At 33.1% G+C, this 25,710-nt stretch overlaps 3 protein-coding genes across 3 annotated transcripts; 2 read left to right on the top strand and 1 right to left on the bottom strand.

The window, feature by feature from the left end:
- The first annotated feature begins 4,548 nt into the window (after window positions 1-4,548).
- Window positions 4,549-5,942, top strand: LOC145634470 (F-box protein SKIP1-like). Its single transcript, XM_081685890.1, has 2 exons — window positions 4,549-4,984; window positions 5,429-5,942. The coding sequence occupies exons 1-2, from the start codon at window positions 4,611-4,613 to the stop codon at window positions 5,883-5,885; spliced, it is 831 nt and encodes a 276-aa protein (XP_081542016.1). The 5' UTR covers window positions 4,549-4,610; the 3' UTR covers window positions 5,886-5,942.
- A 305-nt stretch (window positions 5,943-6,247) lies between these two features.
- On the top strand, window positions 6,248-8,795 carry LOC145636603 (uncharacterized). Its single transcript, XM_081688177.1, has 3 exons — window positions 6,248-7,540; window positions 7,646-7,798; window positions 8,286-8,795. Exons 1-3 carry the CDS (start codon window positions 6,248-6,250, stop codon window positions 8,793-8,795), a joined length of 1,956 nt encoding a protein of 651 aa, XP_081544303.1.
- A 2,741-nt stretch (window positions 8,796-11,536) lies between these two features.
- Window positions 11,537-16,515, bottom strand: LOC145636602 (serine decarboxylase-like). The gene is made up of 5 exons (XM_081688175.1): window positions 16,242-16,515; window positions 13,955-14,186; window positions 13,283-13,476; window positions 12,841-12,977; window positions 11,537-12,103 (listed from the first exon to the last, which is right to left on the bottom strand). The coding sequence occupies exons 1-5, from the start codon at window positions 16,513-16,515 to the stop codon at window positions 11,537-11,539; spliced, it is 1,404 nt and encodes a 467-aa protein (XP_081544301.1).
- Window positions 16,516-25,710: the final 9,195 nt, after the last annotated feature.

The following is a 25,710-nucleotide window of genomic DNA, read 5'->3' as shown; positions in this document are numbered from 1 at the left end:
CTGTGAAGCAATCATTTTATAATTTTAGATAGCTTTATTATATAAATGCTGCCATCATTTAACTCCATCCCAAGAGCTAGCATGGTGCTCCATTTCCGAATATGGTTCAAGAATTAGCCGATTGGATCTTAAGACTCAATAGATTTATCAAGCCCTAGACACGAGACACCTAATGCTTGTTATAAAATACTACTAAATAAGATTGCGAGCTTGGGTCTATTATACGTGATTTTTACAATAGTTATATTTCAAACGACCAAAAACATCCATTATATAAGTAGCCGTCCTACAAATCATATTGTTATTCACATAGACAATTGCTTATTGTATTACATAAATTCCATTGTAACACATCAAGCAAAAACAAACATCAAACACACCATGCTCACTAAACCCAACTTAAAACCTTTTCGCGGCATCACACATTCATACTTACACTACATCCAGTTGAATTGAACAAAAATTCAAGCATCAAGACGTACACCATTCGTTTCAAGGGAGGCCAGTCTCCTGATCCGAGTAGGCCGGACAGACTTAAATAAAATTATAATCGAATGTGAAAATACAGAAACGCGTCCATTAAATAGATGTAGAAAGACTGTTGGAGCAATTATTTTACAATGTTAGACATCTTTATTATATAATTCCTGCCTCATGTCTAATGATCATTCTGACCTGTTTTATTTTTTGATTATCATTGAACATACAAGTACATTATATATATGCTCTTTGGTGATCATTTTACATGCCTTGTATATAATATGTTATGATCCTAACTATAAACATATGTCTTTAATTAGTTAGTTGACTTAAATCGTGCAAAGCACGATACCTTCTCACTAATTTATTTGTAAAATTAACAAGCTATATATTAGAATTCAGAATTTTCAATCTGATCATACATAACAGTTGCTTCAACTCTGTCTGAAAACAATACCGTACCAATAATGCCATCGATATCCGATTTCGTTATTGCTGTCTTACTTCCTCCTGTCAGCGTCTTCAACCGTCATGGTTTCTTAATTGTAAGTTCAATTCAATTATCTTCTCTCTTCTTTGTTAAGTAATCATTATCAAGAATTTATAATTAGTCAAATTTCATATTTATTTTTGTAAAAAAAAAAAAACTGCAGCCTGGATTTTGGCTATGTCTGGTGTTGACAATGTTAGGGTACATCCCTGGAAGTCTTATTGCTGTTATCGACCTTTACATAGAAGAAGACCGTAAATCATGGTACGAAGAGTTCGCAGAAGTCTTGTTATAATACTTGTAAGGCCCTGTTCTCCTCGCCTTATTTTTTTATTTTTTGCTAAATTTAATTTTTTATTTTTTGCTAAACATACTCTGATTTTCTCTCATCTCTGTCATTGCAGGAACCCTTTCTTGATCAAAACCGTGATTGAAGTTTATCTATTGATCATTCGACTCGATGGTAGTCTTCCGATTTCAAGAGGATATCAATGCGTTCTTCTTCAACGAACTCTCTACGGCATGACAGCCTGAAATGGACAAAATGTGTCAAATTAAACTGAGAAAAAAAGACTGCTGACTGCCTGATGATGTGCTGAGCATAATAGATACACACTTAAAATTTACAATGTTGTTGATTAGATAGCTTAATCACCTTAATGTTGCTTGTCTAGCAATTATTCTGACCCGTTTTTGGGATCATTTTTATATGCAAATATGTATTACACATATAATGTTGAATGATATATAACATACATTGACTTATAATCTTTAATTGTTAATTAATAAAGTTAACAAATTTTGTATGATACAATAATTTTTTAGTATTAAGATATACCTGGACTATTCCATAAAAACATACATTAAATAGTTAGGCCTTACTGCCTTAGGCAGGCAGGCCCAGCAGCAAAGCGCAGCCCAAATCCTCTGCATTAGCCTAGGCCAGCCATTAAGGGTCTGTTCACATTATTTACTTAATTTCAGTTCAGTTCAGTTCAGCTCCAATCAATTCAGTTCAGTTTAGCTCCTAATTTCCCTCTCTCATAAAATATTAATTTCAGCTCATTTTAGTTCAGTTCAGTTCAGCTCCAATCAGTTCAGTTCAGCTCCAATCAGTTCAGTTCAGTTCAAAGGCCCTAACGCCGATGTGACTTTTTTTGGCCGAAAATAAAAAAGTCAACGCCGGAAAATGGTCAAAGGACCCTCCTCACAACCCAAACATGATATAAGGACCTTTTGTGCCACCTTTTTTATAAAACGACCTTTCTCACAAGGTCGACCATTTAAAAGGACCTTCCTCGCAAATTTTCCCTCTAATTATTATATTTTTAATTTTATATAAAAATAACACAAATTCCGTTCAAAAAAAAAAAAAAAAAAAAAAAAAAAAAAAAAATTAAGGGCCTACCCTGTTCTCATTGACCGAACTCAGCTGAACTGAATTGAGCTGAACTGAACTGAACTGAGCTGAGCTGAACTGAAATGAAATGAAATGAATATTTTATAAGAGAAGGAAATTAAGAGCTGAACTGAACTGAACTGAGCTGATTTGAACTGAACTGAACTGAATTGAGCTGAACTGAATTTCAATGTAAGAGAACAGACCCTAAGTTTCATATGTGGCTTGCTAAACGGTGTACCAGAACTGCTTATTCAAGGGTTACTCGGTCGGTTAGGAGTTGCTCAATTGATTAGAGGTTACTTGGTCAGGGGTTTTTCGATTGGTCATGGGTTACTTACTTGGTGAGTATTTGGTGTGTATCAGCTGGCCATACAGTGTAGGTTTTTTTTTTTTTTTTTTTTTTTCAATTGAGGATGAAAAATTGGTAAGAGTATATTAAAAAAATTATAGAATATTGGTTCTACAAATAAAAAATATTACATACTCATAAGATAACTTTAGTATATTCATCATCTATCAATTTATTAATTAGTTGGTTCGTTCCTTAAAATAAAAATAAAAAAAAAATAAATAAATAAAAAGCTGGTTTGTAATGCAACCCACGTAACTTTAGTTAGTTTGTATCTAACAATACATTTTCAACTAGATCATCAACTGACGGAAACAATGTCGTCCACGGTTTCACGACACAATATCGCGTTAGCCATCTTACTTCCTCCTCTCAGCATCTCCTACCGCTATGGTTGTTGCAGCGTAAGATCATTTGTATCTCCATTGATCTCTTTCTATTTTACTAGATTTGTGTATTTCAATTATTATTTTCAAACATTGCAGTTTCCAGTTCTAGTATGCACGTTGTTAACAATCTTAGGGTATGTCCCTGGAAGTCTTCTCGCCGTCGCCGATCTATATCTTGGTGGTGAACGTCAATCATGGTATGAAGAGTACTCAGAATTTTTAAATTGATGTAAAATATCCGTACTAATTTATGATCTTCTTCATCTTGTTTTGGATTGTTGTACTATTCTACATTTTGTTTTGAATTGTTATATTATCAGTGTAATTTAATTTAAACGAACTTAGTTTCAACTTTCGTGGATCTTGGTTTGGTTTTAATTTCTTGGTGAGTTTGTGATCTACTTTGTATATACTACCTCCGTTACAGGTTATGTGCAACGATTAGACATTTTCCCTCTCTGCTTTATGTCAAATCGTTGCACATACCCTGTAACGGAGGTAGTATGTATTAATATTCATCAAATACAAAAGTTTGTGTACAATTTGGACGACATTATATATACTCAATTCTCTCTTATTTAACCAAGTTATTATAAGAGTATATGAAGTGAGCGAACAAAATTGCTTGTAATTTCTTGTGAAAGGATAACAATAAAAAGCTACTAACATATGCAACCTAATCACAACTTGAAAAAAATAAGATAAAAAAGAATTGAAAGAGGTTTAAAACTTATAATTACTATATATACTCGTTTCTCAATATTTACATTAAATGATAGACTATTTGTACTATTTGTATACAAACTTTGACCATATTTATTCTTACTAATGTATAAAGATAAAATTTTCAATATTTTTATTTTTGTTGAGTTAATCTCAATATATATTTTCATAAAATAATTTTTTTTTTTTTTATAATTTTTAATAAAACATAACTAAAGATATTACAATTAGGTAACCAATATAAGAACTTATTTTTCGTGAATAGAACTTATATGGTCTTATTAGACTTAAAATAAATGAAAATTAAGGTGAACTAAATAGACGACCCTTATGAATCCATGATCCGCAAACCATGTGATAACCTTTTGAACAAATTAGCCAATTGAATCCGATCGAGGACTCAATACACTTATACACCTAGTCGAAGTTTGTATTACTCGAAGTCTATCTATTATGCTCTAACTATTTGGACGATGCTTCCTACAAGTAATTTATGTAATACTCTGAACTTGGTAATAAAAAAAATTGTAGATAGAAGTCATAGCAATGTTAGAGTTAGATTAGATTAAATTAAATGTGTTCACATAAAAAAATAAAAACAAAATCAATTTCAGATTTTGATATGTGTACACAATAATTTATGACTTAATTTAATATAGACCTAATCTGAACTCGCCAAACTTGATCTAGACACTGGAATTGACACCTCATTGGGTGAATGCCCAAATGTGTCCTCGAATTTAAAAAGCTGCTCAAACACCTTCAATCTGTCCAAAAATGAACATACTCTCACGTCCACCATTAGAAGAAAACCCAACCGAGTTGACCCACAACCCGGACTGGGCCGGGTTAATTCACGAGTGCTTAACCAATATCTTCTCACGTCTGCCATTAGAGGATAGATGGAAGGGAGCTATGCTTGTCTGCAAGCCATGGTTGGAAGCTTGCAAAGATTCACCACTCATTAACAACTCGTTTGATCTTGAACGTTACTTTGAGACATATACTGAGTCAGCTCATTGGTGGACTCCCGAATTTGAGAGGAAGATCGATGCGATTCTTATATCTGCGGTTAATTTGAGTTATGGGTTGTTGAAACGAATTGGTGTTAGCCATTGCTCTGATCACGCCCTCATTTTTGCTGCTCAAAGGTTGACTTTTCTTTTTTTTTCCTATTCTTTTCCTTTTAATTTCCAATTTTTGTATTTTTTTTGGGTCAGTTATGATATCGTTGCTCCATTTTGTAAATTAAATATAGCAATTTGATGTGATATTGACGGGATTTGATCCGAGGTCTTAAATAACAACAAGCTAGTTGACATTAGGATGAACATGAATAATCGAATCGGGTGTATACTTAGATACTACTTAGTTATAATCGAATCGGGTGTATACTTAGATACTTAGTTACTTAGTTATAATCGAATCGGGTGTATACTTTGTTACTTAGTTATAATCGAATCAGGTGTATACTTAGTTAATGATATTGATGGGATTTGATATCCTACTTAGTTACTTGTTATAATCGAATCGGGTGTATACTTAGATACTAGAACTTTAATAATGATGTTTAAGTTTGATTGCCCTGTTTACAGATGCCCAAAACTTGAGGTTCTTTCCATCAAAAGCAGCCAAAGCATCTCTGATGCGACTATCATAGAGGTGTCTAAGAGATGCCCTTTGCTGAAAGAACTCGATATCAGCTTCTGCCATAAGATCACTTATAAATCTCTACCAACAATCGGGAGAAACTGTCCTCGTCTGAAGTTACTGAAACGCAATTTTATGAACCTGCAGGATTCTTCGCAGTATAGGGGAATTGTACCAAATGAATACATCGATGCTTGCCCCCAAGATTTTGATTCCGAAGCTGCTGCCATTGCTCGATCCATGCCTAATTTGCTGAGTATTGACCTTATGAATTCTGGGTTGTCAGGTGAAGGCCTCGCTTTGATTTCTGAAGGCTGTTTGAACCTGGAAACTTTGGATCTGCGTGGGTGTGATAACCTGACTACTCAAGATCTTATATCTGTGTTGCCTTTGGTAATGTAAAATACTCGTACTAATTTATGATCTTCTACATTTTGTTTTAAATTGTCATATTGTTGATGCAATTTAACTTAAACTTGATTTCTTGGTGAGTTTTATTAGGAAAGATATGATAATATCTTTACAAAATATTATGTGATTATGCAAGATATATTTTATAGTTTATCTTAGGCAAAGATAATTAGTTTCCTAAGTTAGATAAGTTTTGGTTTCCTTGTTGCTTAAGGAGAAATCTTGTATAAATATTGATGTTGGTGGAATAATATGATCAAGAGAATACAATTCTAATTTTTCTATATTCCCTTAATATTAACATGGTATCGGAGCAAAGGTTTTCATAAATTTTTTTTTCTTAATCCCCCATCATGTCCGGCGGTGATGGTACTCCACCACCACCACCACCTAAAATAGAATCGAACTCCCCGTTTTACCTCGGACCTCAAGATCGTCCGGGTGATTTCATTACCTCTCTAAGGCTTAAACTTGATAATTTCAATGAATGGTCTCACGCCATCTATATTGCTTTGTCATCGAGACGGAAATTTGGATTTCTCGATGGTACTATCATGAACTATGTCCCTCCTTGCACTAAAGACGATTGGATCACCATACAATGTATGCTCGTATCTTGGCTCATGAACACCATTGATCCGGAGGTTCGTGCTATGCTATCGAACTATGATAATGCCAAAAAGCTATGGGATGATTTGCACGAGCGTTTTGGCCTTGTGAATGGCCCTCGAATCCAACAAATAAAGTCAGAAATCAGAAAGTGTGAGCAGCCGAAATCAATGCCTGTTGCGGTCTATTTTAGCAAGTTATCAGTGCTATGGGACGAGCTCGATAAACATGAACCCATAATCAGTTGTAAATGCGGTAACTGTACGTGTGACATTGGAAAACAACATGTCACAAGGCGCGATGGTGATCGGCTTCAACAATTCCTCCTTGGGGTGAATTCAGATTTTTATGCGGCTATCCGCTCTACTCTCCTATCTCAAGATCCATTACCCACCTTGAATAGAGCTTTCCAAACGATTGCTCAAGAGGAACGCGTTCGAGGAATTGTCAGCCACAAGGAAGAACCACCCGAAGCTGTCGGATTTGCGGTTCGAATGGAGAACAAGTCCAAGCCCCATCTTTCCCGAGCAGAGAAGGCTGCTCTTGTGTGCACATACTGCCAGAAATCGGGTCATGACGCTACTACCTGTTTTGAGAAACACTGTGTGCCCGAGTGGTACACTGAAAAATATGGCTCAAAGGAACCCAACAAACGTCCCATGGGCCGCGGCAATGGTGCTGCCTCTGGTCGGGGACAGGGCACCCAGGTTAAGGCAAATGCAACTCCGCCAACGACTGCCCCACCTGATCTAAATGCTCTCGGCTTTCCTCCTGCGGCTGCCCCTATTCCTCCTCTTTCGGCTGAACAGTGGCCGGCTGTTATGGCAGTGATGGGTAATTCCCAACCTCCACCCCATCGTGTGAATGGTAAGTGGATAATTGACACGGGTTGTTCTCACCATGTAACCGGAAATATTTCATGCTTGGTGGATGTTCGTGATGTGTCTCCTTGTAATGTTGGCCTTCCGGATGGTCAGAATGTTATTTCTATGAAGGAGGGGGTTGTCAAATTAACTGACAAAATTACTCTTCACAATGTACTTTTTGTACCTAAATTAAATTGCAAATTAATTTCGGTTTCGCAATTGTGCTCAACTAGCTATTGTGAAGTCATAACTAACTCTATTACATGTACTATACAGGACCAACGCACGAGGGAGGTGATTGGCACGGGTGATCTACGGGATGGACTATACTATTTTCGAGAGGAGGCATCCATAGCGGCCGTTTCTATTGAAGATTCGTCCACTTTGAAGCTTTGGCATAGACGTTTGGGGCATCCTTCCGAGAAAGTTGTAAAACTCCTTATTTTTCTTAGCAATTCTAGGGGTCATTTAAATAAATATTGTGAAGTGTGTCATCGTTCTAAGCACACTAGGGACAAATTTCCTTTAAGTGAAAATAAAGCTTCTCGTATTTTTGAAATAGTTAGTTCATTGTGATTTATGGGGGCCATATAATGAACCCTCTTCTTGTGGAGCTCATTATTTTTTGACATTAGTTGATGATTATTCTCGTGCCGTTTGGATATATTTGTTGATTGATAAAACAGAGGTGTTTAAGATGTTTATGTCCTTTATAGCCATGATTGATAGACAATTCTCCCAGAAAATAAAAATTGTACGGAGTGATAATGGTACTGAATTCTTTTCTTTGAAAAATTATTTCTTGGCTCAAGGCATTCTTTTTCAAACATCTTTTGTGGGAACTCCTCAACAAAACGGGAGGGTAGAGAGAAAACACCAACATATTCTTAATGTTGCTTGTGCCCTTCGATTTCAGGGGGGGTTACCAATTTATTTTTGGGGAGAGTGTGCTCTTGCGGCAGCACATCTAATAAATAGAACACCATCTGCTCTTCTTAATAATAAAACCCCTTATGAATTGCTATTTGGTACTCCACCTTTGTTTACTGAGTTGCGTGTGTTTGGGTCATTATGTTTTGCTCATAATCAAAAGGCAAAAGGTGATAAATTTGCGAGTCGTAGTCGTAAGTGTGTCTTTGTCGGTTATCCTTTTGGGAAAAAGGGATGGTATTTGTATGACTTAGATAAAAAGGAATTTTTTGTCTCAAGGGATGTTCGATTTTCTGAGGATGTGTACCCCTATTTGGAGGCCGAAAGCACAAATATTGATACTTCGACTCCTATTATGGGCTCTAATGTGGGCATAAGAGATGATTTGGATCTTCTATATAATCTCGGGGAAGGTCATACTACATTTGATGATGCGCCACCAATGGATGTCATGCCCACAGTGCAGCCGTCGGCCAAGGCCACCATTCAAGCATAGCCGAATGCAGCAGCCACGACACCTGAGGCTATGGGGCGTGGTTGTCGAGAAAAATACGCCAACAGCAAATACAAGGATTTTGTGACTCACACACAGGTTACTCGAAATAGTCCATCTCCTTCACCTGCTCCAGTCGTCACACCTCCCTCAGGTATGCCATATCCTATAACACATTATGTTAGTTGTGATAAGTTTTCTGCAAAACATCGAAATTTTGTTGCAGCTTTAACAGCAGGAAGAGAGCCTCGTTCCTTCAAGGAGGCGATGCAAGATGAAGATTGGAAAATAGCCATGAAAGAAGAAATGTGTGCCCTTGAAAATAATGGCACGTGGACCTTGGAGAAATTACCTCCCGGGAAAAAGGCTCTTGGTAGCCAATGGTTGTACAAAATTAAGTACAAATCTGATGGTAGCATTGAGCGATTAAAAGCTTGATTGGTTGTTTTTTGCAATCATCAAACCGAAGGTATTGACTATGATGAAACATTTGCCCCGGTGGTCAAGATGACAACAGTTCGTGCCTTTCTTGCTATAGCCGGCTCGAATGGATGTGCACAATGCTTTCCTCCATGGTGATTTACATGAGGAAGTATATATGAAACTTCCTCCAGGTTTTACTTCTGATGAGCCGGGTCTTGTTTTTCGACTCCGAAAGTCTTTATATGGTCTCAAACAAGCTCCTAGGTGTTGGTTTGCCAAGCTCACCACTGCTTTGAAAAATTATGGTTTTGCTCAATCTTACCCGGATTACTCTCTTTTTACATATACTAAGGGGTCCATTCAACTCAACGTTCTTGTCTATGTTGATGATTTAATTGTGGCCGGAAATAATTTCAGTGCTATAAAATTATTCAAGCATTATTTGAGTTCTTGTTTTCATATGAAGGACTTGGGAGTACTCAAGTATTTTCTCGGCATTGAAGTGGCTAGGAGTACTACGGGGCTGTTTTTAAGTCAACGTAAGTATGCTCTAGACATAATTTCGGAGACGGATTTAATGGGGTCGAAGCCTGCACACACCCCAATGGAACAAAACCATAAATTAGCTCGAGCCACTGGTCCTCTTCTCACAGACCCTGCTGCGTATAGACGCCTCGTTGGGCGTTTGGTTTATTTGGGAGTAACTTGCCCAGACTTAACTTACTCAGTGCACGTCTTGTCTCAGTTCATGAAGGCCCCGAAACAAGAGCATTGGGAGGCAGCAATGAGAGTGGTGCGCTACCTCAAATGCACTCCGAGTCAAGGCATCTTGCTAAGGTCGGATAGTGAGCTCACATTGCAAGGGTGGTGTGACTCCGACTGGGCAGCCTGCCCTATCACTCGACGTTCTCTGTCAGGGTGGCTTGTCTTCTTGGGCAAATCGCCAATTGCGTGGAAGACAAAGAAGCAAGACACGGTTGCCACTTCTTCTGCCGAAGCTGAATATAGGTCGATGTATGGTATCACTTGTGAAATGAAATGGTTAAAAGGCTTGCTCCTGAGTTTGGGTGTTCAACAAGCACGAGCTATACCTATTTTTTGTGATAGTCAAGCGGCTATTCATATTGCTCAAAATCCAATGTTTCATGAGCGCACTAAACATATTGAGGTGGATTGTCACTTTGTCCGAGATGCTATTCAAGATGGACTTATTACTACTACTCATGTGCGTACAAATGAGCAATTGGCGGACATCTTTACAAAGGCCTTGGGTAGGACACAATTTGAATATCTTCTAAGCAAGTTGGGCATCTTTAATCCAAGTGCTCCAACTTGAGGGGGGGTATTAGGAAAGATATGATAATATCTTTACAAAATATTATGTGATTATGCAAGATATATTTTATAGTTTATCTTAGGAAAAGATAATTAGTTTCCTAAGTTAGATAAGTTTTGGTTTCCTTGTTGCTCAAGGAGAAATCTTGTATAAATATTGATGTTGGTGGAATAATATGATCAAGAGAATACAATTCTAATTCTTCTATATTCCCTTAATATTAACAAGTTTTGTGATCTACTTAAACTACTTTGCAAATGTATAAATATTCATCAAATTAAAAAGTTTGTGACACAAAATACAATTTTTAATTCTCTCTTATTTTTCAGAGCTATTAAAGTATTTGAACTTTTAAAAGTGAAAGTCACATGGTTATACAGTCTGATCACAGCCTAAAAAAAAGAGATAAATTTAGCTTAGAAAGTACATAACGGTTGCACATGTTATTTTCTGTTAAGGCTATTTGTTCACAAGGTTGATTGAACATACACCTCTGACATCTGGAAATCTTTTACTTAAGAGTGTGGAATGTACAAGTTGAAATTAGAATTTACCTTTTTTTTTTATAACTTCTATTTATGTTGAGGATTGATCCAATTAATGAGTGTACGTGCTTTAGACAATACAGAACGTGTTTTGTCCATTTCTGAAGTTCAAAGACCAAACATGAAGCTTTCATATAACTTTATGGCAAAGGTAGCACAAGGTTGAACAAGGTGAGCAAACATGAACTATTGAAGAACATATTATTATATATCAACAAACCTCAAAAAAAAAAAAAAAAAAATTTAGAAAATTGCTTTATAATATGTACTTAAAACACAAAACTTTAACTATTCGAATAAAGAATTCATACACACTATCATAAGTACACTTGTATATTTCATGTCTTTTTAACTACTCCGTACAAATTACTCTTATTGTGTTGATTAATTAAATAACATGATACACACATGCTCAAAACATAAATAAGAAAAGTAAATGCTCACATATGCAAAGGGCAAACACAATTCTCTTTGCCCATATCAGAAGCAACACAAGGAGGTTGATTTTTCCCATCTTTGAACCAAATCGAACGCCTTTCAACTAGCTCTTCGAGGAAAGTATCCAACGACTTCATTGTAACATTAGGCATGACAATTACATGAGCTATGTTCCCTTGACAAGAGAGCTGCCAATATCGTATAAACTCCTCATCTTGAGGACGCTCGAATACCACAGTGTTGCTTAGCTCATTGAGCATCACACTAACTCCGGCCCCTCTAAGCCGTTGTTTAAGGTAACGGGCTATGATCAAGCACCTTTGAACCTCTTTCTTGAGTCCATTGTATCCTTTGCGGCTCAAGGCATACCATAACAAGACGGGGGCTAGGCCGTTCCTACTCCCCATGATTGTTGTATCCCTTGTAGCTATGTACTCTACATTCCTAGATAGAACATTTATGTGTTCTATCCTAACCATTTGAACACCGCAAGGCATCGGACTTCCCACGAATTTGTGACCGGAAACACAAACACTATCAATTGGCTTCTTGAATGTTATATGAGGCGCCTAGTAACAATGATATGGTACATTTGGACAAGAAAATGTAAATACATTAGTGTGAATTGAAGGAAGTGATGATGATGGTATCAAAAATCTATTAGGTTTCCCATTTTCCCAAAACATGAGAGAGCGTCCCAATTTATCTTTATGATAAACAAAATTCATTTATCTAATGACACTTTTTGTAAATAAAGCAACAAAATATCCTAATTAGCATGACATTTTTTTAAAATAAAACATTTGTAGGACCCATATAAACTTGTATTTTCTCCTAAATATAATAAGTTTCATTGTTTAATTAGGCGCGTTTTCCACCAAAAGTGTCCTTACTACCATACCACCAATTATGCATGACCAAGTTAAGAAAATTACACTATTTTAATTTGCATTGATGACTACAAGTTAGATAGGGTGGTGTACGTAAATTTGTAATAAGAGTAACGTTTATTCTATATATTAAGTCGCATATTGTAAAATGACATTGTTTTACGTCTCCATTTGGTGCAAGAATTCGTGTTTTAATTAACAACTTCGTCACAATTAACCATGTGAGTATTATTAGAGTAATAGAGTGTCTTTTACTATATACTTCGTATTAAACATGTAATCCAAAAATGTATTCAATATATAAAAATTAAAAAGAGATGAAATTGGCAAGCTAAGCTAGATATGAGATACGTACATGGATCTTAAAAGTTCTAAAAATGCAAGAAAAACGCCTTATAATTAAGATAGTTACTAACTCGATTTAGGAATGGCAGCATAAGACCAAATAAGGCTGCATCACAATGGATATAGAACCGATTGCGTGGGAAACCACACTCTTCAAGCGTTTGTACCACAAGATCGATATCATCAATAGCACCTTTTACCGTAGTCCCTGCAATGAGAGACCGCAAATGGGTCATACCATCGCGTTTATATGGGTTAGTTAATACAAGTCTAATTTTATATGTACAACATAACATTTGGTGAACAAAATATACAACCTCCGTTAATTGTTATCTGCTGCAACTTTAGAATATTTTATATCTCTCAAATAATACCCCAAAGTTGCAGATAACAATTAACGGAGGTAGTATATATTCTTATCTAACACTGAAAAATCGAGCATCATAATGTACACGACCACCTAAGCTTGTTATCATATAAGGTAAATGATCGAAGTATGTAAAAGATTATTACCTATGGTTAAATTCATGATGGCAGGTTTATCTTTGTTCTTAAGAAGACTTTCCTTCAAATCTCCGCAATCAATCACCCCAGAAGTTAATGTTCCCACCTTAACACAATTCATTCGGTACATACGTGCAGCTTTAAAGACCGAGTAGTGCGCCTCTTTCGAAGTATACAATATCCCATCAGGAAACATTTCTCTCCTACGAAAAAACATAACTACATGATTAATTAACGTACGTCTTTACAACTTCGCATTGCTCACTTAGTTTTAGTAATAATCAAATACGGATTATATATAGTGCATTGCGTTAATCAACTTCGAAGTAGTTTTTTGGGTCTGTTCACTTCAACTTCAGTTCAGCTCCAATCAGTTTTGTTAAGTCCAGTTCTATTCATTTCAACTCCTAATTTCCTTCGCTCATTAAATATTCATTTCAGCTCTATTTAGTTCAGTTCAGTGCAGTTCAGCTCCAATTAGTTCAGTTAAATGTGAACATGCCTTTTATGATACGGAGTAAAACAAACTTTTATACAGAGTAGAATAAATTGATTTTCATAAATTTAGGAGGTTTTTTTTTTTTTTTTTTTAATTTTTTTTTTATCACACATTATACACTAGTATATTATTTACTACCGAGTAAATTTGTTGAGACAAAATTTGATATCGCGTTCACTTACCCTACTAGTATGCCATGGAGGTTTCCTTCAGTTCCACCACTCGTAACATATCCCCAATATTCATCCTTCTTGATCTCCCAAAGGCGAGCAAACCAATCTAAAACACCTACTTCGAAGTCCCTTGAGTGCACACCATAGTTGCCCTCAATAAATGGATCACCGGCGTTGTTAATTGAAAATCGTTGCAATGGACCAAGAGCATCATAGTTAAAGTCTAAATTCACCGGATATCCTGTATTTAAACGTTAGTTGTAGCTCCATGAGTTTTACATTTAAGGTCAATTTTTTTTTATTTTATGTTATTACAGAAAAAAAAAAAATAATAATTTCAAATTAATATATATATTAAACAAGTTTAGAAAAAAGAATTCAAATAATTTAGAAAATAGGTTCAGAATAAATAATACTCCCTCCGTCCCCTTTTGTTTGTCACTTTTAAAGGAAAATCACGGGAATTAAGGTGGAGAATGTGAATTAATGAAAGTATATGGGAAAGTGAAATTCCCAACCAGTAAAGTAAAAAAAAAAACAAAAAAAATACATGGAAAAAAGACTTTTTCAATTTAAAGAGTATAAAAGTACATTTTTTATTATTATTAATTTACACAGAAAAATAATTAAATTAGTCAAAAGTTGGCACATTTTTTATGACAAATGTTACGGCAAAATAAGAAGATGACTTAATAAGGACAAAAAAAAAAAAAAAAAAAAAAAGGGTATAAAAGTCTTTTTTATGAATATATGAAATGTGACAACCCAATTAAGGACACCCAAAATGGTAAAAGTGACAAATAAAAGGGGACAGGGGAATATTAGACACTATAATTTGTTGAATGTATTAGTTTAATATGGTTTCAAAAAAAAAATTACTATAATATAAGAGGAATCTTGTCCACTTATGTACTATTTTGAATAATAATAATAATAATAATAATAATAATAATAATTTTAAAATTACTATAATATAAGAGGAATCTTGTCCACTTACATACTATTTTGAATAATAATAATAATAATAATAATTTTAAAAATCCTTAGGAGATTATTATTATTATTACTAGATGAAGCCCGTGCGATGCACGATTTGTTTGAATTATATATATATATATATATATATATATATATATATATATATATATATATATGCTAAAATTTGTTATATATTTAGATAAAAATCATAATATCAAAAGATAATATTTTATATTTAATTAATTTAAACTGAAAAATTTCATTCGCCAAGTTTGTTTACGTGTCATTTAAATTATTTAAATCTAAAAGAAATTAATAATCTCGTATTTAAATTGGCTACCACTAAAATTTTTCATGTCGCGCGCTGAAAAAATTAGATCCTACATGGATCTCTAAAAACTTGGGAAAAAACTCCCCTTTATATTATATATATATATATATATATATATATATATATATATATATATATATATATATATATATATATATATATATATATATATATATATATATATATATATATATATATATTAGATTGTTATTGTTATTGTTATTATTATTATTATTATTATTATTATTATTATTATCTCGTGAACATCATCTTAAATATATATTTTTAATTATGATATGTTGTAGGTCTTTTAGTTGATCATTAGATCCTACTCAAGACAAAAAGTAAAAAGTTGATCATTAGATCGATGATGTACATGTAAGGTTTTAAATCTTACTCATATTTTGTTGTATAACTTTTATATTTGTACACTTACCAATTGTTTTTCTTTTCTTTTTTTTTTTTTTTTTTTTTAATATTTTTTAATATAGGACCAATCCACTTTCTTGTGAACATTATATTATTCATTTATACATGCATCCAAACCCTCCTAGGCTCCTAGCCTATACTAACACGGTACGTGCAATGATCATGCATGGGGCCGGGTGAAGCTTGATAAACATGTCTAATTATATTATTGTTAAAAAATAAGGGTTGAACTTTCTCCTTTTTAATTACTTTTTAGTTTACACGTTTCTTTAATCGCGTTTGACAATGTACATATTCAGTCATTGATACGTTTAATTATCGAAAAACAAACATTTACAAAAGTTAATATTTTCAAAATATATACCGTGATAAATCTAATAAGACGACCTCACGTACACACACATATATATTATACACGATCAAAGGAAAGTGTATGAATAATGATAAAGTTAAAACGTGTCAACTAAAGAAAAATGCAGGTAGTATATATTAATTTAAAATTACTAGTAATAATCAACAATTTGAAATGAATAAGAGAAATCTAAATATCATCGTCACCTAGGTTGTTGTTGGTCCTCTCAAGCCATTGATCAGTGTATCTTGCCAAAACAACCGCCATATAAGCTTCCGTTGCTCCGGTCAGCTCATCGTTAGCCTCGGGTTCCTTGATGTCAAGGCTGCAAGGGGTGTACTTATTCCGGCCACTGTCACTTTGCTCCTTTTTCGCCGCCAAGACAACATTAATGTCATCAGTGGCTAGGGAGTAAGAAACAGTATGATCTAATTCAAAAACCAAATTTGTTGAGCCACAAACCACCGTAGACGAAACCATTTTTTGCTCTCTTTCTATGAATAATGTAACACCTACATTCAACTTAGTAATCAGTTATTATATACAACAAGTTACTTAATAATGCGAAAATTTAATCGTATAAAACGAAAAAGAATAAAGCTCATATAAATATACATACCTAGTTGGTCGGTTATTTATGATGAAAATTGGGAGCAAATTATTAGTACATTACAACTCTTAATAATGTATGATATTTATAGCTAGCTCACTTCCTACTAGTAAGTAGTTCAGCGTATTATATTACTCGTATTAATTATAGTTATAGGGTAAACCAGGTAGAACACCGAAAAAAATTAATTATAGTTACAACTTGACGAATATGGAAAGGTACGTATAAACGCTAACTATTACTGTAACGACAATGTTGAAGGTACAACAAAGTTAAAGCCTTCAATGATCGGTTGAGGTGTGAATCATGTTTTATACCTAGTATATAATAAGATTATAAGATGACTCCCAAGAGACTGAGGTGTGAATCATGTGATTGAGTTTTTTTTTAAAATCAAATCTTAGTGTGACATCATTCAATCTTAATTGAGACAAATATTTGCAGAAGATTTGATACAGCTACATATAGAAAAACGAAGTAATATTGAAAAAAAGGGGTTAGTGAAGACCCAATTCAAGAAGAAACCTATGTTGAAAAAAATATCTATGTTGATAAAGGATTAGGTCACGTACGTTCACTTCACCTTATTTTTGCTGAATTGAAATTATTTTACTGAACTGAAATTATTTTTACTGACTTGTTATATTTCTTCATTAAATTTATTGAATTTTACTAATTTAAACTAAAATTATGTCCGCACACTTACTCCCTTATAGTACTTTATATTTATACAGTAAAATCGCGTAAGAGCAAAATTTACATCTAAATTTTAACTCCATCGATCATTCTAAATCCTAAACTTTTGGGTGTTAGAATTTGATTTACTAACTAAATTTACTTGATAATTAAATTGTTTAGCATTACATTAGCATAACACTATATTAATTTCATAAAATTTGATGTTTAAGGGTCTCAATCTTAGAAAAATACCATTTGTTATGAGTTTAGAGGTATTTGGTGTATTTAGTTACAAACCTTATGGGTACACGAGCATTTGAAAGTTTTTAGGATATAAGGCGTATTTTTGTAAAACCTCAAGGTATACGGAACAATTTCCCAAATAAAAAATGGTTAATAATTAACTATATATAGTTTCATTTGTGTATCCTTTATTCCATCTGATAACTTGTATATATAAATACAATATATTATATTAGGGTTTGATTGGATAAGAATATAAATCCTAAATCTAGATTGTTCCGAAATGATAACGGATATCCACAAATATTTCATAACATAAATGGGTAATTTAATGTTTTTGTAATATTAAATTAAGGGTATTTAGATAATTTTAAATAAGTATGCATATATATACATAATAGTTCATTTTTAGATGTCTTTTTTAATACTCTACATTTGAAACCCATCATTTCTTCTACATTTATTACGAATTCCATACTTTCAATTAGTAAAGAAAAATGTTACTGATTCGATACTTTCAATTAGTAAGGAAAAATGATGACGTCCTATTTGGAGTTAAGATTTTATCAGGACATTTGAAACTTAAAGTAAGTTTTTTACTTCATTTTCTGATTTATTTGTAATAATTTGGGGTTTATTTGTTATTTGTAATTTTTTTTTGTTTCCTTGATAAAATTTCTTTTTGACAATCTTCGTAAAATTATTATTGTTTTATCGCTCAAAATTTTTAAACAATTCTTAATTTTGAAGTAAATTATTCATAATAATTTATGATCTTCTGCATTTTTTTATGAATTGCTTTAACTTTAGTTGAGAAAGTATCAATTGTTGCACATGTAACGTTTGTGAGTACATTATAGTAGAAAAAAATTAAAGAGGTAGACATTGAGTAGTAGTAATGGAAGAAGATAAATTCAAAAAAAAAAAAAAAAAAACATAAACGATATAATTTATTTGGGATGAGCACTGGGTAATAGAATTATAATACAAAGAGAGTAAAAAAAATAAGAAGGCTTGTAAATTGGTGTGACTTTTGTGTCTATATCTTGATTAAATGCTTATAACCTATATATTTATAGTTGAAGGTGGAAGTGAAAAGAAATGACCGGAAGATCTCAGATCATCACACTTGTGCTCATAATATTGTAGAATGTTCTTGAACCATATCTTCTCTAGTTGATTCTAGTGTCAGTAATTTCATATATAGAACGTTCAAATAGATAATTTTAGAGAAAATCTTAACAAGAACTAAGTGTATATGATTGGCTTAATAGGAGTATAGGACAGTACACATTAGTTTATAGCACTTTGTAAGAAGATTTTGAAGAAACTGTACAATCTAATGTATGATTGAACAAGTTGTGGATGATTGAAATTCTATATGATTGGTTTACTAATATGATGGAATGAGGTGTGGATAGATGAATCTGCAGGATTTCTTCGCAGTATAGGGGAATTGTACCAAATGAATACATCGATGCTTGTCCCCAAGGTTTTGATTCCGAAGCTGCTGCCATTGCTCGATCCATGCCTAATTTGCTGAGTATCGACCTTATGAATTCCGGTTGTCAGGTGAAGGCCTCGCTTTGATTTCTGAAGGCTGTTTGAACCTGGAAACTTTGGATCTGCGTGGGTGTGATAACCTGACTACTCAAGATCTTATATCTGTGTTGCCTTTGGTAATGTAAATTACTTGTACTAATTTATGATCTTCTACATTTTGTTTTAAATTGTCATATTGTTAATGTAATTTAACTTAAACTTAGTTTCAACTTTCATGGATCTTGGTTTGGTTTTGAAGATTTCTTGGTGAGTGTAGTGATCTACTTCGTAAATGTATTTGTATTCATCAAATTTAAAAGTTTGTGACTCTAAATACTCTCTCTGTATTTTATTACTTGCTCCGATTCTCCCTTTCACGCATCCTGATACAAATCTTTGCTCAATAATATATTTAATTATCAATAAGTATAAATTGTAGCAATTGAAATTAATAATCATCAATAACTTAATACTAATTAAAATAGACACGTGAGTGACACATGTCATATCCCGGTAGGGATGACAATGGGTCGGATCTGGATCGGGTCTGGATGGACCCAGATCCAGATCCGTTTTTGTGTCTAGGATCCAGATTCGATGGGTCCAACGGATTCGGGTCCAAAACGGCTCAAAGCCCGTTGAGTTGACCCGAACTCAAAACTTTGGACAAGGGTTGAACATTTCTGGACTCGTAACTTGAATTGACCCAATCCGAGATGACCTATGACCCGATCCTAATTGACAGGTCTACATAGTAATAAAATTCCATTAGATTGTGAAGTATATTATTTTAACTGATTAGTATATATTATAAATGGATGTTTTACGTTTTGAACTAATTCCTTCGCTCCAAAAAAATATTATGATATAAAAAATAAATTTATATGATAATTTTTTTTAGAATTATAATCTAATAATTTTTTGAATAAAATTATAATTCAATTTGTACATATGAAATATTTGTATTTTATCGAAAATAAAACTCTTAACAAACAATTTAATCCTAAAATTCTATCCAAATAAATTTTAAACTAACTTTTTTTTTATCTTATGAAATCTATTTAAATCTATCAAACGTGGCACGACATTTGGCGAAAAGTTAAAACGTCAAGTGTCGCTGCCTCGTGACCTGACTAAAAGTTTAGCTTTATATATTAGTTATATGATTATATTGGCATAATTACGAGGCAGGTAAGTAGCTTTAGTTAAAGACTTATTTCATTAATTTTGTTGATTTTGCGAATTATCGTTAGTTAGGGTTTTAAATTCGAATTAGGGTTTTTTGATTAAGGGGTTTAATTAATCCTAACAATGTTTTGTAGGATGGAGGTAGCAGTAATGTCGAGGGGTCAGAAGTGCTTTGTGGTCTTCCAATTGCTGTTAGGACCTCATGGACACATGAGAATCCAGGGAGGAGGTTCAAGACTTGAAAATTGAATGACAAATGAGAGGAGAGAGAATTTTTTTCACTTACCCTTTCACTTGGCCAAAATTAACCCACAAATTGAAGCATTCAATTCGTGCCTGCCATGACAGACTTTCTTCATAGAGCTTTAATGGTGAGGTGAGCAAGACAGAGAGGAGTAATTGAGAGGAGAGAGAAATAAACTGAGTTGGAGGGAAAGAAAGGGTAAAAATTAGAAGGGAGGGGGGTAAACCGGCGCACGTGCCTCACATGAGATAGAAAACGCCGTAAAACCAAGTCAACTGAAACCGCCCTCAGGTGTGATTTTGCAAAAATTATCTGGTATTAGGTGTTGACCAAAAAAATAATAATAAAATAAAATAAGATTATAAGGTGTTTCTTCACAACAAATCAGTTTTAAAAGGTGTTATCTGATAAAATTTCCTCTAATTTAATTTAAACTTTGTTTCAAGTTTCATAGATCTTGGTTTGGTTTTGATTTATTGGTGTGTTTTGTGATGTAAATGTAACAATATTCATCAAGTTTAAAAGTTTGTGACACTATAATTTTTCAATTATCTCTTATTTTCCGATTATAAGAGTATCTGGAGTGAATGTCACGTGGTTATGCAACCTGATGATGATCACAACCTGAAAAGATAAGATTATTTTAGCGGAGAAAGTAATAAACAGCGCTCGCACATCACCCCCCCCCCCACTTTCCAAAACGAAAAATCGTTTAAATCCAATATTTTGAACATTTTAATTTGTAATGTCCAATGGAGTTGGCGCAGCGGTCAATGTGAGTTGCATGTGTTTGTGGTCTAAGGGAAGGGATTGAGGTTCGATTCAACATTAAGGTTTTAACATTACTCCATTTATTACTTATTTGAATAATTGTTATTGTAGTTTTTTTTTATTAAAAAAAAAAAATCTTTATAAGATAATATCACTTCAATAACAATTACTCCATTACGTATTTGAATCATTGTGATTGTAGTTTTGCATGAACTTTACCCGAAATTACGATTGCAATAGCCTAATAGGTAATTATGACAAGTACTACATTTAAATATTTATATTATTTATTGTTTGAAATTTTAAAAAATTAAGAACTCCTAATCAAATAGTTTATGGAGAAAACATGGTACATGATGTTGATTTTTTAGCTAAATACTCCGTACTATATATTTTTATGTTGTAAAACTTTAACTATTTAAGTAGATTTTTTTCTCTAATATAATACTTTTGTCAAACTAAGCTATGATTTTCATTTGTCCCCTCGATTTAAAATTCCTGGCTCCGCCACTGTCGCACATGTTATTTTCTGCTTCGTCACAACCTGAAAATTAAGAAAGACTTGAAAATTGTATTATTGTAATCAAGAATTGATGGTTTCATAGGATATTTCAAATGCAAAAAATGCTTGGTATCCTCAACTAATTCACGTAGGACTCAAATGATAACTAATATTTTCAACGGAGTATGCAAATAAAAATAATTTAAAAAATGAAAAGAAGTTTTAAACTTACCATACCCATTTCTAAGTCAATATATACATTAGTTGACTTTTTGTACTATTTTATACTAACTTTGATTGTATTTTATCACAAATAAATATAGATAAATTTCAGTATTAGTATTTATCTAATTAATCTCAATATATATTCTCATAAAATAATTATTTTATAATTTTTAATAAACCAAAATTCAAGATATTAATAATTAAAGTAGTGTATAATGTTCCTTCAAAAAAGAAAATAAAAGTAGTGTATAGTTAAGTATATATATGGTTTTCAAAAAAAAAAAGTATATATATTGATAAACTTATATAGGTCACGAGTTCGAGCCCCACTAGCTACATTTGCTTGGGAGTAAGGGTCCTCCTCCCTTTACTCTCAAGCATTGGCTAGTGGATCTAGACTGACTTAATATGTAAGAGGTGCCGGTTCACTAGAGACCATCATCTTTTTTTTTTTTTTTTTGACAAACGTATATGAAAATATAAAGGAAGACGCAAAGTATATATAGTAGAGCAATAAGTATGAATCCATGATCCACAAACCCCATGATAACCCTTTAAAACCTAGGACTCAATACACCTAGTTGAAGTTTGTATTAGTTGGAATATATTATGCTTTATGCTCTAATCCTTTGGAGTTTGGACAATGTTTCCTACAATGAGTAGTAATTTACCTAATAGGCTAATACCCTGAGCTTGGTAAATCGTAACATTAAAAAAAATGTAGATAGAAGTCATAGTACTATTAGAATCACGATAGAGGTGTAAAAAATTAGCCAACCAATCCAAAATAAGATTTCAAATTCTAATTTCAATATATATAGACACAAGAATCTAACATGAGTCAAATTTAAATTAGACCCAACCCAAATTCACCAAACTCAATCTAGACACTGAAATTGACACCTATCACAGGAGGTGCACAAATGTGAAATGTCCTTCCGTTTGTGAAATACCCACTTTGCCCCCTTCAATTAATTTGATGAGTGCTAGTCGTATTAAGAAAGCATTTGCACATATGTCGTGGCATGGTACCAAATGCTATCATTTTGAAAAGAGAAAACGTGTTAAAAAGATAAATCCGGGAATTTGAGTACCATGACACGACACATTTGACCGTTTTTACGTGTTTTTCAAACTTCCATTACTTTTGATCCGTAACTCGGAATAAGGCATATAAATATATCGTTAAAAAAAATCTTTAAGTCTACTTTCCAACTCAATTAGAATTAGGTTAAAATTATTTGTATATTTTAAGATATGGTCGTTTGAGTGAAGCAAGAGGTGTCAGTTTTGGGCGGAGTTTTAATGTTTTGCTCATATCTTCTTCGTTTTAAATCGGAATTAGACTTATGATATGTTGTTGGAAAACTTATTTCAAGACCTTTCCAACCAAATAAGATTTGGATTACAAATATGAGGCACAAATATCATACCTGCTTGTTTTTGGGATTATGGTTTAGGGAGATGGAGTAGAAATTGGGTTTAAGTGAATTTAATGGAAATGTGTTGGGCTAAGGCGATAGTTTTAACACTCTATAAATTGAATACGCAACCTGACCAATAACGGCGAGGAAAGGTTGTTCATCACTGGGTATGGATTTGGGAGAATACATTTTTATGTGTCATCTATTCCTAATTTTATGTTGAGTTTAATTTGTTATTCATTTAACCCTTTTCTCTTTTTTCTATTAAATTATTATCCAACAGTTATCAATGTTTATTATGTAGTATTGGTTTATGAATGATTTTTTTGTTTTTCAGATACTAAAACTGGATGCTGGTAACGACCATCTTGATGATTCTTGTGGATTGATGCTTTGCACAACCTCTACATCTTAGGGTTTTGTCATTGAGGAGGCGCACACTGTCTGATTTGGTGTTGAAAAAATTGCTTGTCAATATGAAATGACTCGCATCACTAAATATAAGTGGATCATACATAAGTGAAAGTTTAATGGGCAACATAGTATCTATTGAGATTGACCTTAATATAAGCAAATTGTATCCCGACCACTGTCAATTGAAAGAATTGGAACACTTGCTAGTTGAAGTGTATTTTCAAGCTTAAACACATTATCGTTCTCATGTGTTTCAAAGTAAACTGATTAAATAGTTTTATCTTTCCTGACTTTTATTGGTACTAATCTGCTTACACTAAGTAATTCCTTTACTCTTTTAGATCTCTTTATTATATGTTATGCTCATCTTGTCCAAATGGTTACTTATTCATATTTTCACACTTTTACTTTTACAAAATAACTGATCAGACCATGAACTTGGTTGGCCAATGTTGTACAAAGCTGTTTGAAATATGTGTTTCTTAGCTTATATATGTAATTCTAACGTTACACAGCCTTCGAGAGCTAACAATAATCAATTTTATATTAGAATTTCAATTGTAGAGTATATTTGCCCTAATTATGACAATTGGGTTCTTCCATTTTTTTTTTTTTACATAAACCTGCTCAGTGACTTGGTGAATCCAACATTTTTTAACCTAAATAAATTACAATAAAAATATTTATAAATTAACAAATCACATGAAAATATAAATATAAAAACTCCATCTCTATTTTTTTATAAGAATATACTCCATCCCAATTTATGGCATACCACAGCAATTGATATGTAGGCCCTTTGTGACTTTTCGTAATACCCGTATTTTTGAAATCGTATTTTCTAATTACTTAAATAATTAGTATTCTCTTAAAAGGTATTTAGTTTACTATTTGAATTTTGGACCCAAAGACATTTGAATTTTGGCGCCAAAAGTATTTTAAAACTCAAATATTATTTTTGGATAAATAATAAATCATAACCTTCGTTACTTACATGTGGGGTGTCCGGAGCTAGCAATAATAGATTTTAGCGAACAAACTCGAGTCAATGATGAAGCCGTGGCTACATTCATTGAATTTACTGGTCCTAGATTGATTAAAATCAATTTTTATGATACCAAGTTAGTTGAACATCACACTGTCAATGTTGTTGCTTGTTTTTGTACCAAAATAAAACATGTAGACCTCTCTCGTTGCTGTATTAATCAAGCTGATGTTGGAAAGATCATTGAAAGTTGTCCTACACTTGAAAAGATTTCATACATGGCTGTTTTGAGGTTTGTTTGATGTCATAACTTTTTTTTGGTTGATTAATTAATCCTTTTTTTTGTGGGTTTGTTCACCATTTGGTGTTGAATTTTGAGTGATTCTAATGCATAAATTTACTTACTTCATAGGTTAGTGAAGAATTTTTTAGAAGCAATATATAGCCAGAAGATTACATTGTATGTAACTGCAATTAATCTTGAACAGCGAGTCAAATAAAGCATCCAAGAGGAGGAGGAATGATGCACCAACCAACAAGAACAATGCTATACACACTTTGTAAATCTTTTAGCACAATAGACTTTTAGTATACTTAGAAGACCCAATTCTAATCAGAGTTGACATAACTGCTCTCAAAATCTAGGCTCATCTGCTGGTGTTTTTTTGCTCCAAACTTGGGATGGAGACTTAGTTGTTGTTGTTGCTGTTTTTGTATACTGTATGTTCTTATGTATGTTGATATTGCATAAAGAACAAAAGAAATACATGTGCAGGTCAAGGTATACCCTTTTGGTTTAATGACGAAGATCATGTTGTTGCTGTTTTTGTATACTGTATGTTCTTATGT

Source organism: Chenopodium album, chromosome 6 (genome assembly GCF_948465745.1).
Source record: "Chenopodium album chromosome 6, dcCheAlbu1.1, whole genome shotgun sequence".
Taxonomy (NCBI): Eukaryota; Viridiplantae; Streptophyta; class Magnoliopsida; order Caryophyllales; family Amaranthaceae; genus Chenopodium; species Chenopodium album.
This window is presented reverse-complemented; position numbering and strand designations above follow the sequence as displayed.

Bases quoted from the DNA above. Each gene is read 5' to 3' on its own strand.
- LOC145636602 (XM_081688175.1), bottom strand. From the start codon at position 16,515: ATGGTTTCGTCTACGGTGGTTTGTGGCTCAACAAATTTGGTTTTTGAA. The intron at 14,187-16,241 runs GTGACGATGATA...GTTTAAATACAG, and splicing joins GAGGACCAACAACAACCTAG to GATATCCGGTGAATTTAGAC. The intron at 12,978-13,282 runs GTAATAATCTTT...CTCTCATTGCAG, and splicing joins CATCATGAATTTAACCATAG to GGACTACGGTAAAAGGTGCT.
- LOC145636603 (XM_081688177.1), top strand. From the start codon at position 6,248: ATGTCCGGCGGTGATGGTACTCCACCACCACCACCACCTAAAATAGAA. The intron at 7,541-7,645 runs GTACTTTTTGTA...TGTACTATACAG, and splicing joins ACAAAATTACTCTTCACAAT to GACCAACGCACGAGGGAGGT. The intron at 7,799-8,285 runs GTAAAACTCCTT...CTTCGATTTCAG, and splicing joins GGCATCCTTCCGAGAAAGTT to GGGGGGTTACCAATTTATTT.
- LOC145634470 (XM_081685890.1), top strand. From the start codon at position 4,611: ATGAACATACTCTCACGTCCACCATTAGAAGAAAACCCAACCGAGTTG. The intron at 4,985-5,428 runs GTTGACTTTTCT...CCCTGTTTACAG, and splicing joins CTCATTTTTGCTGCTCAAAG to ATGCCCAAAACTTGAGGTTC.